Source organism: Schistocerca nitens, chromosome 4 (genome assembly GCF_023898315.1).
Source record: "Schistocerca nitens isolate TAMUIC-IGC-003100 chromosome 4, iqSchNite1.1, whole genome shotgun sequence".
NCBI lineage: Eukaryota > Metazoa > Arthropoda > Insecta > Orthoptera > Acrididae > Schistocerca > Schistocerca nitens.
In genome coordinates, this window is record NC_064617.1 from 785,185,075 (window position 1) to 785,197,728 (window position 12,654).

Here is a 12,654-nt window from a genome sequence, read left to right on the forward strand (position 1 = left end):
GTGAGGATTTTTGTGTAGGAAATTTAATGTAATTTCATTTTGTACTGATATATTATTTAGGCAGAGGTCGTGGTCTTCGTGTTATTCAAGAAAAATGCAAAGAAGTGACGTTCAACCGCTCTTCCCAGCTCCCCCACCCTCATCCCCGTGGTCAGAATTATTTGTATGTTGTTCTTGGCACTCCTTCCTACCGTTCTACCAGTGTTCAAAAATTTGTTCGTCTTGACTTCCTCTACAATTCTGTGGTACGCTGTAAACAACTCATCGCTTATACAGGGTGATTCAAAAGTAACTGTACACACTTCATGAGTGTAATGTATACAGGGTGTTACAAAAAGGTACGGTCAAACTTTCAGGAAACATTCCTCACACACAAATAAAGAAAAGATGGTACGTGGACATGTGTCCGGAAACGCTTAATTTCCATGTTAGAGCTCATTTTAGTTTCGTCCACCTACGCTCAATGGAGCACGTTATCATGATTTCATACGGGATACTCTACCTGCGCTGCTAGAACATGTGCCTTTACAAGTACGACACAACATGTGGTTCATGCGCGATGTAGCTCCTGCACATTTCAGTCGAAGTGTTCGTAAGCTCTTGTCTACGCAACCCCGGTACCAAATGTAGAGACTCTTCGTGCTCGTATTGTGGATGGCTGTGATACAATACGCCATTCTCCAGGGCTGCATCAGCGCATCAGGGATTCCATGCGACTGAGGGTGGATGCATGTATCCTCGCTAACGGAGGACATTTTGAACATTTCGTGCAACAAAGTGTTTGAAGTCACGCTGGTACGTTCTGTTGCTGTGTGTTTCCATTCCATGATTAATGTGATTTGAAGAGAAGTAATAAAATGAGCTCTAACATGGAAAGTAAGCGTTTCCGGACACATGTACACATAACATATTTTCTTTCTTTTCGTGTGAGGAATGTTTCCTGAAAGTTTGGCCGTACCTTTTTGTATCACCCTGTATGTCAAAATAAGAGTAAAATGTCAAACAAAATTTTGTCTGAAATTGCTTTATTTCCGAGGCATACAGTAGAGCATGGATCACACATGCAACATAAACAACACAAAATGAATTCCACTCAGCAAGGAACGACGCGAAGAGAGCTGAATTTCAACATAACTCTGTACTGTATCTTTACCCCAGAACATATTCAAAATGATGTCTATGTAGACGAAGACAATGACATGCTCTACGTCTTACCGATCTCAGAATATTGCAGACTCTGTTCAGATCATTCTGCACAATTGCTCAGCCATTTCCAGTTCGCTTTATTCTCAGCTGCAATACTATGCACGAGCTTCGAAAGGTAGAAGTGCAGGGGATTAAGATCCGAAGATCTGACAGGCCAAGCGACTGGTCCAGCACAGCCTATCCACTAATCGGGATAAGCGACGTAGAGATACTCTCTTGCCTTTCGACTCACATGTGCAGGGACACACACCGTCGTGCACAAACCATAAGTTGGTTCGTGTAGCGAGTTGGACATCATGAAGCAGGCCACCCAGTTCATGTTCCAAAAGCTATCGACACACTCTGCCAGTCAGCCACTATACTACCCGAAAAGTTCACTGCAAAAGGCTGTCGATATTCACTTCTACATCTATATCAACATCCATACTCCGCAAGCCACCTGACGGTGTGTGGCGGGGGGACCTTGAGTACTTACACTTATAGTAGTTACGCGAGGATTCTCATGTTATGAGCGTTCACGGAGAGACTCTCTGGCGCTCGAGTGACCACAGACAGAAATGCTGACGTCGAGGTTAGTCTACAGATTTCAGCGCCTGAATCATCTGCAGATGAGAAAGGTGAAATTGCGGTCTCCGTAGCACCATACAGTGGTACTTATACGGTGGTCGGATCTTCAGCTACCATTTCCAGGATGTTCTGAACACCCATGACTTAAATCCCACCACAAATGACATTATGCTCCGTAATTCGGGACTAAAGGAATTTCAGACAAAACTTGATTTAACATTTTAGTCTTATTTTGATGCACACATTACAACCAAGAAGTGTCTGCATTAACTTTTGAACACCCTTAATACAGTACAGTTCTTGTGTTCTCAGACTGGGCGCTTAGCGGTGATGTGGTATAGTTCCTTGTCAGTGAGACGGAAATGGCTAAAAAGAGTTGGGCTGTTTAACGGTTCGATTTTCTAACATTCCGCCATTTCCTTCGAGGTAGATAACGATAGGTTTCATCTTACTTTTATGTAAAAACGAAAAGCTCCTTTGGTTCAGAATTTTGTTACATGGAACTGTAACTTCAATGAGTGTGGAGCGTCAATAGAACTCAGACATTTCGGGTACTCTGTAATAAACGCACGTGGAAATAAGCTGAGGTTGTTCATTTGAAATGTTAAGAAAAAAGAAACATTTATTTAAAAATGTTTAAAGAGTGGAAAGATAAATGAGTTTAAACTTCCAAATGTTGTCTCTTCCTCGGTTCGTAGAGACTGCTACTATTGCTTCCAGGAAGTAAACCTACCCAAAGGACACAATTCGATTTTGATCGCTTTTGGATATGTTGTAATGTAGATCAAAACAAGACACAAATATTTTTGTATACCGGCCCATGCGGCTGAAAAAAACACCCAAAAAGAAAAACTTAGTTTAATGTTTCCGAATAAACACCACTGAAACTGTAACAGCAAATAAATAAAATAAAAACTTCAAACGAAAGTACTGTGGATTTATCGATGTAGCCCCTTTTTCGAGACCACAGCTAGTTTATTTTTCAGTTAGATATTTGACAAACAGCAACACGTATAGGATCTTTAACAACAAATTCAGTCGTCTATGATGAAGTGGTATTCTACAGACGTATTTCTTTAAAATCAAGTAGGCATATCTCCACACCACCGTATGCGCGCCCGACCTATGTCCTCTTCGGTGCCCATCTTCATGTTGAATTGTTTAATAAATATTTCCCAGATAAAAAAAATTGTGTTCATCCTTACGGCAGGTTTTTTCATGGGGGAAGCCTCGGCAGAGAGGTCCACCGCAAAAGCGTCTAGGGAAGTGATTCCAGTGGTGGTTACCCATTGCCTTCCACTGATGATAAAGAAATGATAATGAGGACAACACAATACCCAGTCCCTGAGCGGAGAAAATCTCCGACCCAGACGGGAATCCAACTTAGGCCCCTTGTCGTGACAGCCGACCGGTGTCGCCGAGCGGTTCTAGGCGCTACAGTCTGGAACCGCGCGACCACTACGGTCGCAGGTTCGTTCGAATCCTGCCTCGGGCATGGATGTGTGTGATGTCCTTAGGTTAGTTAGGTTTAACTTCCCAGGTAAATATATTCTGGCTCTGAGCACTATGGGACTTAACATCTATGGTCATCAGTCCCCTAGAACTTAGAAATACTTAAACCTAACTAACCTAAGGACATCACACAACACCCAGTCATCACGAGGCAGAGAAAATCCCTGACCCCGCCGGGAATCGAACGCGGGAATCCGGGCGTGTAAATATATTCTAAATGTATTTTCTACCTATATTGTATATAAACTTTTTCTTTTTTAATTTTATTTCTTTTTAATCTTGTGTTGTATTTGTGTTTTCTTTTTACAAAAAAATGGCTCTGAGCAGTATGGGACTTAACTTCTTAGGTCATCAGTCCACTATAACTTAGAACTACTTAAACCTAACAAACCTAAGGACATCACACACATCCATGCCCGAGGCAGGATTCGAACCGGCGACCGTAGTGGTCGCGCGCTTCCAGACAGACTATAGCGCCTAGAACCGTTCTTTTAACATTTGCTGTACTTTCTTTTTTTCAAGCTGCTATATTTTCATATTTCATTACTAGATATTTGAGATTGTTTGCACATTATTGTTTTTATGTTTGTTTCTTTTTTTTTGTCCCGAGCAGTTCTGCATTATTCTACAGATTTACGATACCTTGGGACAAAAAAAAAAAAAATCTGACTGCAGTTTGATTTACGCTGAAGCACACGGGATTTTTTTTAAAGGACTTTTCCAATAAATCTGGGTGCACCGAAGTAACGTATATTAAAAAGGACAGAAGTTTTATTTAAAGTGCCTTTTTGTATGTGTTACCTTTTCAACGGCATTCATGCACAAATATTTTACTCATTTTTCTTTCAAGGGGGTGTTTCACCCTGTTAACGGCCTTATGGGCACCTATAAAAAATATGTGTCCCTTGGTTTGGTCTACACTAAAACATATTCAAAGCCGATGGGAATCGAAGCGTGTCCCTTGGGTAGATTTACTTGTAAGAGTCGCGACCGAGGTTGGGTCCGGCAGTTGTGCAGGTGGTGACGGTGGCCTGCAGAAGAGGCAGGGGGCAGCACTCGCGGGCCTGGCGGATTAACACCGCGCGATACCCGCAAATCATCCGTCCGTAAGCCGGCAGTAAATCCCATTAGCAGCAACAATTACAGCGCGCTCGCCGGCTGCCGCCGCGAGGTGCGGCGCGGCGCGGCGCGGCGCGTGCTGATCGCGCATCGATTTCCGATGCGCCGCGCTGCGAGAGCCGCGCCTGGCGCGAGGGAGACAGACGGGGACGGAGAGGTAGCGGCTGCGCCGTGTGCGTGGACAGCGGCGGCGGGCGGCTCTTTTGTAGGGCTCTCGCCGCCTCCAGCCACAAACGCCGCCGCTCTGAGCGCTGGGCGCGCGCGACGACGGCCGACTGAGCGCCGTCACTGCACCCGGCGCCAGCGTGGCCAGCTGGTGTGGCAGAACGTCGCGACCGGAAAAGCGGAAAGCAGTGGTTCGGCACCCAAGTTAGCGGCGCTCAGCTGTTAGGTCAAAACGTGGCTGACAAACGACAGCTGAACAAAGCAAAAGTGAAACTACTTGGTTCCAGAGAACTTTTTAAATTTCAAACATCCACATGAATGTACTCAGAAATTACTGACTCTTTAAATGGCCACAAGACTTTACGGGAAGGACTGCGCCTAGTGGATTTCCTATGCTTCATTAACTCAATTAATACAATCCTCATTACAAATTACGTAAAATTTGCTACAAAACGCAATACACTCTAAGAAATGCACTTTAACAAACAGAGAAGTTACCTAAGTGACAAGTTATTTTAAAAAATGGTAGCTATTCATAATACATATGATTAATAATTTGAACAGGAGCAATAACTTGGAACTGACGGATTACCAATATGCAAACGCCCCTAGATACCATGAACACACGGTACCCACTGATGCACAGGACAAATTTCAAAACTTACTTTTAAATGACAACGGACATAAGCCGTCCCTTAATAAAGCCTTTAAAATAGAAACTATCAGTTTGATTTAGATAAATAACAACTTTCCCTTTTACATCAACAAGAAATCAAGTTAAAATCCCCTGCCTTAGAGAAAATGTCCAGAGATATATTAATTTCGTTAAAATAAATTTAACCATGTTAGAACTGCATTAATAATGGCTGAGAACGCTCTTAAACAGGTTAATCGTCAGAGACCTCAGGAAGCCCTGAAAGCTGACACTCTTGGAGTGCATAGAAAACCATTAAGTCTAAATGATGCTAACTTAACTTGTCCAGAATATGCACTATGTGATGAAGAGTATCCGAACAATTCCAAAACAGACGTTTTTCCTATTAGGTGCATTGTGCTGCCACCTAATGCCACGTACTCCATATCAGCGACCTCAGTAGTCATTCGACATCGTGAGAGAGCAGAATGTGGTGCTCTGCGGAGCTCACGGACTTCGAACGTGGTCAGGTGATTGTGTGTCACTTGTGTCATACGTTTCTACGCGAGATTTCCACACTCCTAAACATGCCTAGGTCCTTTGTTTTAGATGTAATAGTGAAGTGGAAACGTCAAGGGACACGTACAGCACAAAAGCGTACAGGCCGACCTTGTCTTTTGACTGACAGAGACCGCCGACAGTTGAAGAGGGCCATCCGCGGTGGCCGAGCGGTTCTAGGCGCTTCAGTCCGGAACCGGGCTGCTGCTACGGTCGCAGGTTCGAATTCGGCCTCGGGCATGGATGTGTGTGGTGTCCTTAGGTTAGTTAGGTTTAAGTAGTTTTAAGTTCTAGGGGACTGATGACCTAAGATGTTAAGTCCCATAGTTCTCAGAGCCAGCCAGTTGAAGAGGGTCGTCATGTGTAATAGGCAGGCATCTATCCAGAGCACCTCACAGGAATTCCAAACTGCATCAGGATCCAGTACAAGTACTATCACAGTTAGGCAGCATGTGAGACAACTTGGATTTCACTGTCGAGCGGCTGCACATAAGCCACACATCACGCCGGTGAATGCCAAACGACGCCTCGTTTGGTGTAAGGAGCGTAAACAGTGGACGATTGAAGAGTGGAAAAACGTTTAATGGAGTGACGAATCACGGTAGACAATGTGGCGATCCGATGGCAAGGTGTGGGTATAGCGAATACCCGGTGAACGTCATCTGCCAGCGTGTATGGTGCCAACAGTAAAATTCGGAGGCGGTGGTGTTATGGTGTGGTCGTGTTTTTCATGGATAGGCTTGCACCCCTTGTTTTCATGGCACTGTCAGAGCATACGCCTACACTGACGTTTTAAGCAACTTCTTCCTTCCCACTGTTGAAAAGCAATACGGGGATGGCGACTGCGTCTTTCAACACGATCGAGCTCCTGTTCACAATGCACGTCATATAGCGGAGTGGTTACACGACAGTAACATTACTGTAATGGACTGCCCTGCACAGAGTCTTGACATGAATCCTACAGAACACTTTTGGCATGTTTTGGAACGCCGACTTGGTGCTCGGCCTTACCGACCGACATCGATACCTCTCCTCAGTCTAGCACTCCGTGATGAATGGCCTGCCATTTCCTAAGAAACCTTCCAGCACCTGATTGAAAGTATGCCCGCGAGAGTGGAAACTTTCACCAAGGCTAAGGATGGGCCAACACCATATTGAATTCTAGCATTACCTATGGAGGGCGCCAAGAACTTGTAAGTCATTTTCAGCCAGGTGTCCGGATACTTTTTATCACACAGTGTAGGTGAGCGCAACTGTGGCTGGCGCTCCGCTTCGGCGAACGCAACGTGTAGCCGATGTGTGGCGGCAAGAGAGCAGACGCTGCGGGCATCCTTAAGCACCAGGGCAGCGTGCTACAGCGACCAACTTGGCTGACAGCCTCAGATAGAGTGGGCCGCTTCCATAAGAACACCGTCATCGATGATCCCCTTAGAGAAATATCAGTGACACGTTCGTGCGGTACAGAATAGTTACCGTAACATATGGACTACGATAAAGACACCATCAAGTGACTCATTCCCAAATATTTATTTTAACGCCAGGCACTCCAAGACATCGACGATGGTCTCCTTTAAATAAAAAATAACAATTTAACGGCCTCATCAGGACCCGAAAACTCCAAGGAATATTTTTAATTTTTTTCTTTCAAAACATGAAGCCTTAAAATTAAATTACAAATGAAATAGTTAATTTTTAACTGACACTGTGTTTGGTGGAGACGTAGAAACGCTTCTACAATATCGTCAGCACCTTGTAATCCAATAAACTCTGCAGAGAAACCTTGAGGCACTAGTACGTAGTATATGCTGAAACCATTTGGTTACTACGTGAGCTACTGTGTTACTACAAGCACATATTCAGCCACCGCAGCAAGGCTAATATTTAAGAGAAATAGTATACCGTTATTAATCACCCATTAAAATGCATTAATGAATAATGGCATGTCAGTCGGTTTCTATAATTTAGTGCCGACATAGCAAACCATAACCAACCCAGATGGGCACACGCTAGAATTTACGACTTTAATTCATGACTCATTCTTCGGTCATGGAGGAGAACTACAATCTGAAGTTCATTTAACCATCAAGCTGAATTACCAAAATGCCATCAAGGGAAAGCTGTAAGAGGGTGTGAGAACACAGCATCACCCAGGTCCACTTGGCATAGTGCCCTCCTCCATTGAAGAACACTTGATATCAATTACAAACCAGTAAAATAAACCAATGAGATAATAAAAATTCATACACACAGCATATCAGAGCAAAAGTTCCAATATATAACTCGTAAGTATGACAGAAACATAATTTAAGGGGAGTTCGAACGGAAATTGTTTTTCACATTTTCGGATTTTTATCTCATTATAAAATTTGCAATTTTGTGAATAAAATTATATATATATATATATATATATATATATATATATATATATATATATATATATTACGTGCATTACTTCAAGATCTAATAAAATCAGTAAGTTTTTATATTGAAGGCTGTGGATTTCAGTCTTACAAACGTCATGTACGGAACAGGATGGGCACCATGTTGAGGAAGCTGAAACAAAGTTTGAGAGACAAGAAACTTTCTGATGGTCAAACCATAAGAGGAAGGCTGACAGACAAAATTATTGATGAACTACAGCAGTATTATGGGATGGCCATTAGAAACAATACTGAGGATTTATTGAAAATGAAGCAGGCGTTAAGGGCTACCTTATTCCACAGACTGTCAACTACTGAAAAACCAGTACACCACCTTTGTCCTCCTGGACCTGATTCATGGTGCAGTTACCACAATGCCCTGTACTCAAATAGTTCATACAGCCATAAACGTTCCATCCCAGCAGCAGTCATGGATATCATAAAACATATTTACAGATACCTGGCAAATCCTAAATTACTGAAGAAGTGTCTGCATGGTCAGACTCAAAATCCCAATGATCGTTCAATAATCTTATATGGTCTCGCTTACCAAAAAATGTTTTTGTTGGAATGAAGACACTACAGTGCGGGGTCAGTGATGCAGTTATTGTTTTTAATGACGGCAACATTAGTCGGGTGAAAGTGCTACAGCATACGGGAACTAATCATGGAGCAAATTGCTTCAGAGAATTTGAACGGATGGACAAGTTTCACATTGATAATGCAGAGTATGCAGCACAGTTGGCCACTAAGGAGTCCAGAAAGAAGAAAAGAGGAAAAAACTTGGAAAAAGATCAAGAGGATGACATACAGTATGGTAAAGGGTGCTTCTGAGTGACTAAAAATAAAAAAAATTAAGCATATATTAAGTGAGCTACAATCTGCTGAAACTTTAGAAGTCGTTCCTGAAAATTTACATTTTATGTTGCATTTTTCCATAAATCTCAGAAAAGAATTCGAGTACAGTATTCAAATTTTGAGGGAGTAATAACATACAAATCTTGAGTCTTCTGAACTAAAAGAAGAACATAATGTTATGTATAATTAAAATTATTTAGGATAACGTACAAAATGTACACAAAATTTTAACCGTATCATTAAAAAATTGTATTTCCGAAGGCAGTGGCTGAAATGTAATTATTGTAGTGCGGTAGACTCATAACATACAGTCTAATGTCCTGTAAAAGTTTCATGTCAATGGCTACAGTGGTTCCTGAAATACAGGGAAGCCAAGTCACGAAATTTAACATTGTCGGGATAGGGCGTTCCAACTCCCCTTCACAGACCTTAATGTAAACTCACTGTCTTAACCACAGGGAAACCACTGCAATCTATCACCTTGGAGACGAGAATTACCACGAACTGAACACAGCAGAAAAACACCCGTCCATCTTACTGAGCATACCTCTGGCAGCTCCAGTACCTCCCTCGTAAAGAACTTGTAACGGAACTGAAATGATGGTGGGCTGACAGTAATTTGGAGCCCGCGCGTCGGAAACGGGCGCGCTGGTGTGAGACTGCCAGGGAGTGCACCCTGATGCCATCTATTGGCGAAACTGGGAATTAGCGCTACCTGTCAGACAATGCACTAAGCTCTCGGAGTCAAATGTATTCTTTTTCTTGATAATTATAAGTTATTACTGTATAATTTAATGTTGTAAATCGCTAGTAGTAAATCATTATGACTGGTATGAACTCCAGGGTAATAAATATAAATATTCTTAAATACTAAATGATTTCGGTAAAAAGGTGGTAGGGGAACACCCCCACTCTTGATGATACGAGCGTAGCTAGGGGTAGCTGGAGACACAGGGACTGAACAATGGATTGGCCTGGGGAGTGTTGACGTGATCGGACGTGCGTAACTGTGCTCACGCAAAAGTGATTGCGCAACAGCGAAGAGGCGAATATCGTCGCCGTTTGTGGAGTAGAACGCGACGAATGGTTGTCGAAGCCGTCTCTATGCCACTGGGGCTGATTGTAAGAGTTCCTGCGCCCAGATTTTATGGCGGACGTGCAGTAGCTAATACGAGTGCTACAGCTCGTAGTTCCAGCCGCCATTAAGGGCATGAGGCGTGAAGAGCTGCGTTAGCCACATGCATCTCACCACCAGCACCGGCACGTCTACCCAAGGCAAGACTGCTTGCAATTGTTAAGTCGAACTTTGTATACATGTAAAAGGAGAATACCAGTTTTCTTTTATGAAAGTGCAGAGTACAGAATATAGTAATGAGTAAAATTACGACGCATGTTGTTCATTGCAAAGTGTAGTAACCTCAAACATAGAATAGTGAAATCAGACTGAGGCCACCATCGCCTCTTTCATTTACAATTCTTTTGGTTGTAGAATACTTTAGCGTATAAGAATGTTGAAAAGAGCAATGGTCACACCAGAATGAGTCGCCTATTTATAGTTACTTAAATTTTTCAGAGAGTATTATCCAAAATCATTAAATAAGTTGAAGGATAGAATTTTGTTAACCCAAGTTGCATAAATTGTCTTGGTAGTAATTACCAAGCCAACTCACAGAAATTGAGAGAGTATTTGCTTTGTAGAATCACCTAGAATGATCAGAAATAGTAATATTCAGAATTAAGTTTAAATTCAACTCAAGCCGTTTCACTTTGAAACGAGCCAAAAATTGATTTATTCTTTTGCTCCTTCAGAGCTGGCGACCGTAGTTATAAGTATTTTCAGGAGGATTCGACGGTAAGTCTGCTGCTCTCGTCGTGCTGATAGGATTATCCACTGCTGCTAGCAGTGGTGATTGAATACATAAGCTCACTACCAAGTGAAGTGGATCAGGTAGGCAGTGTTACTGTGTGAACTATAGGGCACTGTAGGCCGTGGATCGAACCCGTTCAAATATCACAGCTCTTTGGGAAATAGTCCGGTTAGGAGTGTACTAATCATTAGGTAAATACTGGCGAGTAACGGTCAAAAATGTATACGCAAGTGAATTTAGCAAGGCCCATGTAGCACCTAGTTAATGTGGTGCAATGGCGAGGGTAGGAGTGGAGTAAAAGTGAGCTGAGCTTGTGGCAGCTGTGCTGTATTCAAAGATTAACAACGTGAATTCACTACTACCTCTTACCATTAGGACTGAGCTATTCACGGTTAAAATACGTAGCAGTAAGCGCAAAGGCGTGACAGCTACAAGTCCGTATTGGCTTTATACATACGGAATTAGGAAGCGGGTCATTCCGTCAGTGGAGGGGGTTAAAACAACCGAGTCAGTTGAGAACATACTCCATTTACTGATGGAAAGATTTGGCGGTTCGGTCGCAAACTGCAGCTCTTCTAAGATCCTAAACGGTGAATACAAGGCTCCTTCAGCTTATAAGACTGAGAGCCTTTTTCGCCTATTGCAGCGAGAGATTGGACGCCGCCAGAAAAACTTGTTTTTCATTCGACTCCACAGCTCATACTGCCACGACCAAAAACCATGAGACCCCTTGCTACACTTCTCCCAGAGGGAACCACACTGGTTTGAAAGCCCTGCTGTCAAAGATAAGAGGTGTTATCAAAGGCGATGTCCCTGATAAGCCGCCACAGCTCAGTGTACATATGCAGACTTAAGCGACAAATGAAAATTTGTATCAAACCCGGGATTCGAACTGGGTTCTCCTGCTAGTTCAGCAGACACACTAACCATTATGCCCCCATGGTACACTGGCTTTGCGCAGTTGCGCAGACTGCCTCAGCACACCTCCCTTCTCAGTCCAAGTTGCCATACACATCTCAGCTCACTTTGTATTCTCCCTAAACTCGAACAGCTTTGCAGCGACCCAGGTTCGATTCCCAGACTTGGTGCAAATTTTCATTCTTAACTACAGTCCGTATACTTGCTGTGGTATCATGTATCCATACAATCCCATGGGTCTCAAAATTGGCAACGTAAACGCAGGTTTCCGTCAGAAGCCAATAGCGGCCACGCGGCATCCAGCAGGCCCAATGAAGCCTGCCTTCTGAGCCGCGGCTATAGCAGCTCTGGACTACAAGCGCCGTTTGCCGCCGCTATATAAGAAGGCCTGCGGCAGCCATATGGCCGACTTGCACTTGAAACTACTTCACTACGTGATACTACGTAGCACCTCCAACACCATCAATCGTGCTTTAGTTCAGAGAGCCCATTTCTTCTTGACACTGAGAGCTGGAATCTATTTCTTGCTGCATTATTTGTAATTAGTCTTCATACACTTGGAGAAACAAAAATTAAGCAAATCTTCAGTCTCCTAAGTTAGCTTGTTCGATAATAACTTCTGCTTCCAGCTTTCGTAAGGCAAGAGTTGCTGCAGCATTTGTAACCTACCTCTACTTACAGTTGTGTACAAAGTCGTACAGAACAGATACGTCACAGACATTTGAAGCCCTAAAAGGTCTCTGAAACCATGTAGTTTTATTTGATTGAAGTACCTATCCCTAGGTTTCAGGCAGGATTCCATATTTCCTTTGATGCTGAGGTGCTACTC

The 12,654-nt window shown here is 43.1% G+C and overlaps 1 protein-coding gene across 1 annotated transcript in view; it reads left to right on the forward strand.

Annotated features, from left to right (window-relative positions):
* Positions 1-7,056: 7,056 nt before the first annotated feature.
* Positions 7,057-12,654, forward strand: part of LOC126252565 (glutamate receptor ionotropic, NMDA 2B-like) — a 423,608-nt gene continuing 418,010 nt past the window's right edge. The window contains exon 1 of the mRNA XM_049953466.1: positions 7,057-7,219. Coding sequence (XP_049809423.1) covers positions 7,057-7,219 — 163 coding nt within the window. The remainder of the gene's footprint in view (positions 7,220-12,654) is intronic.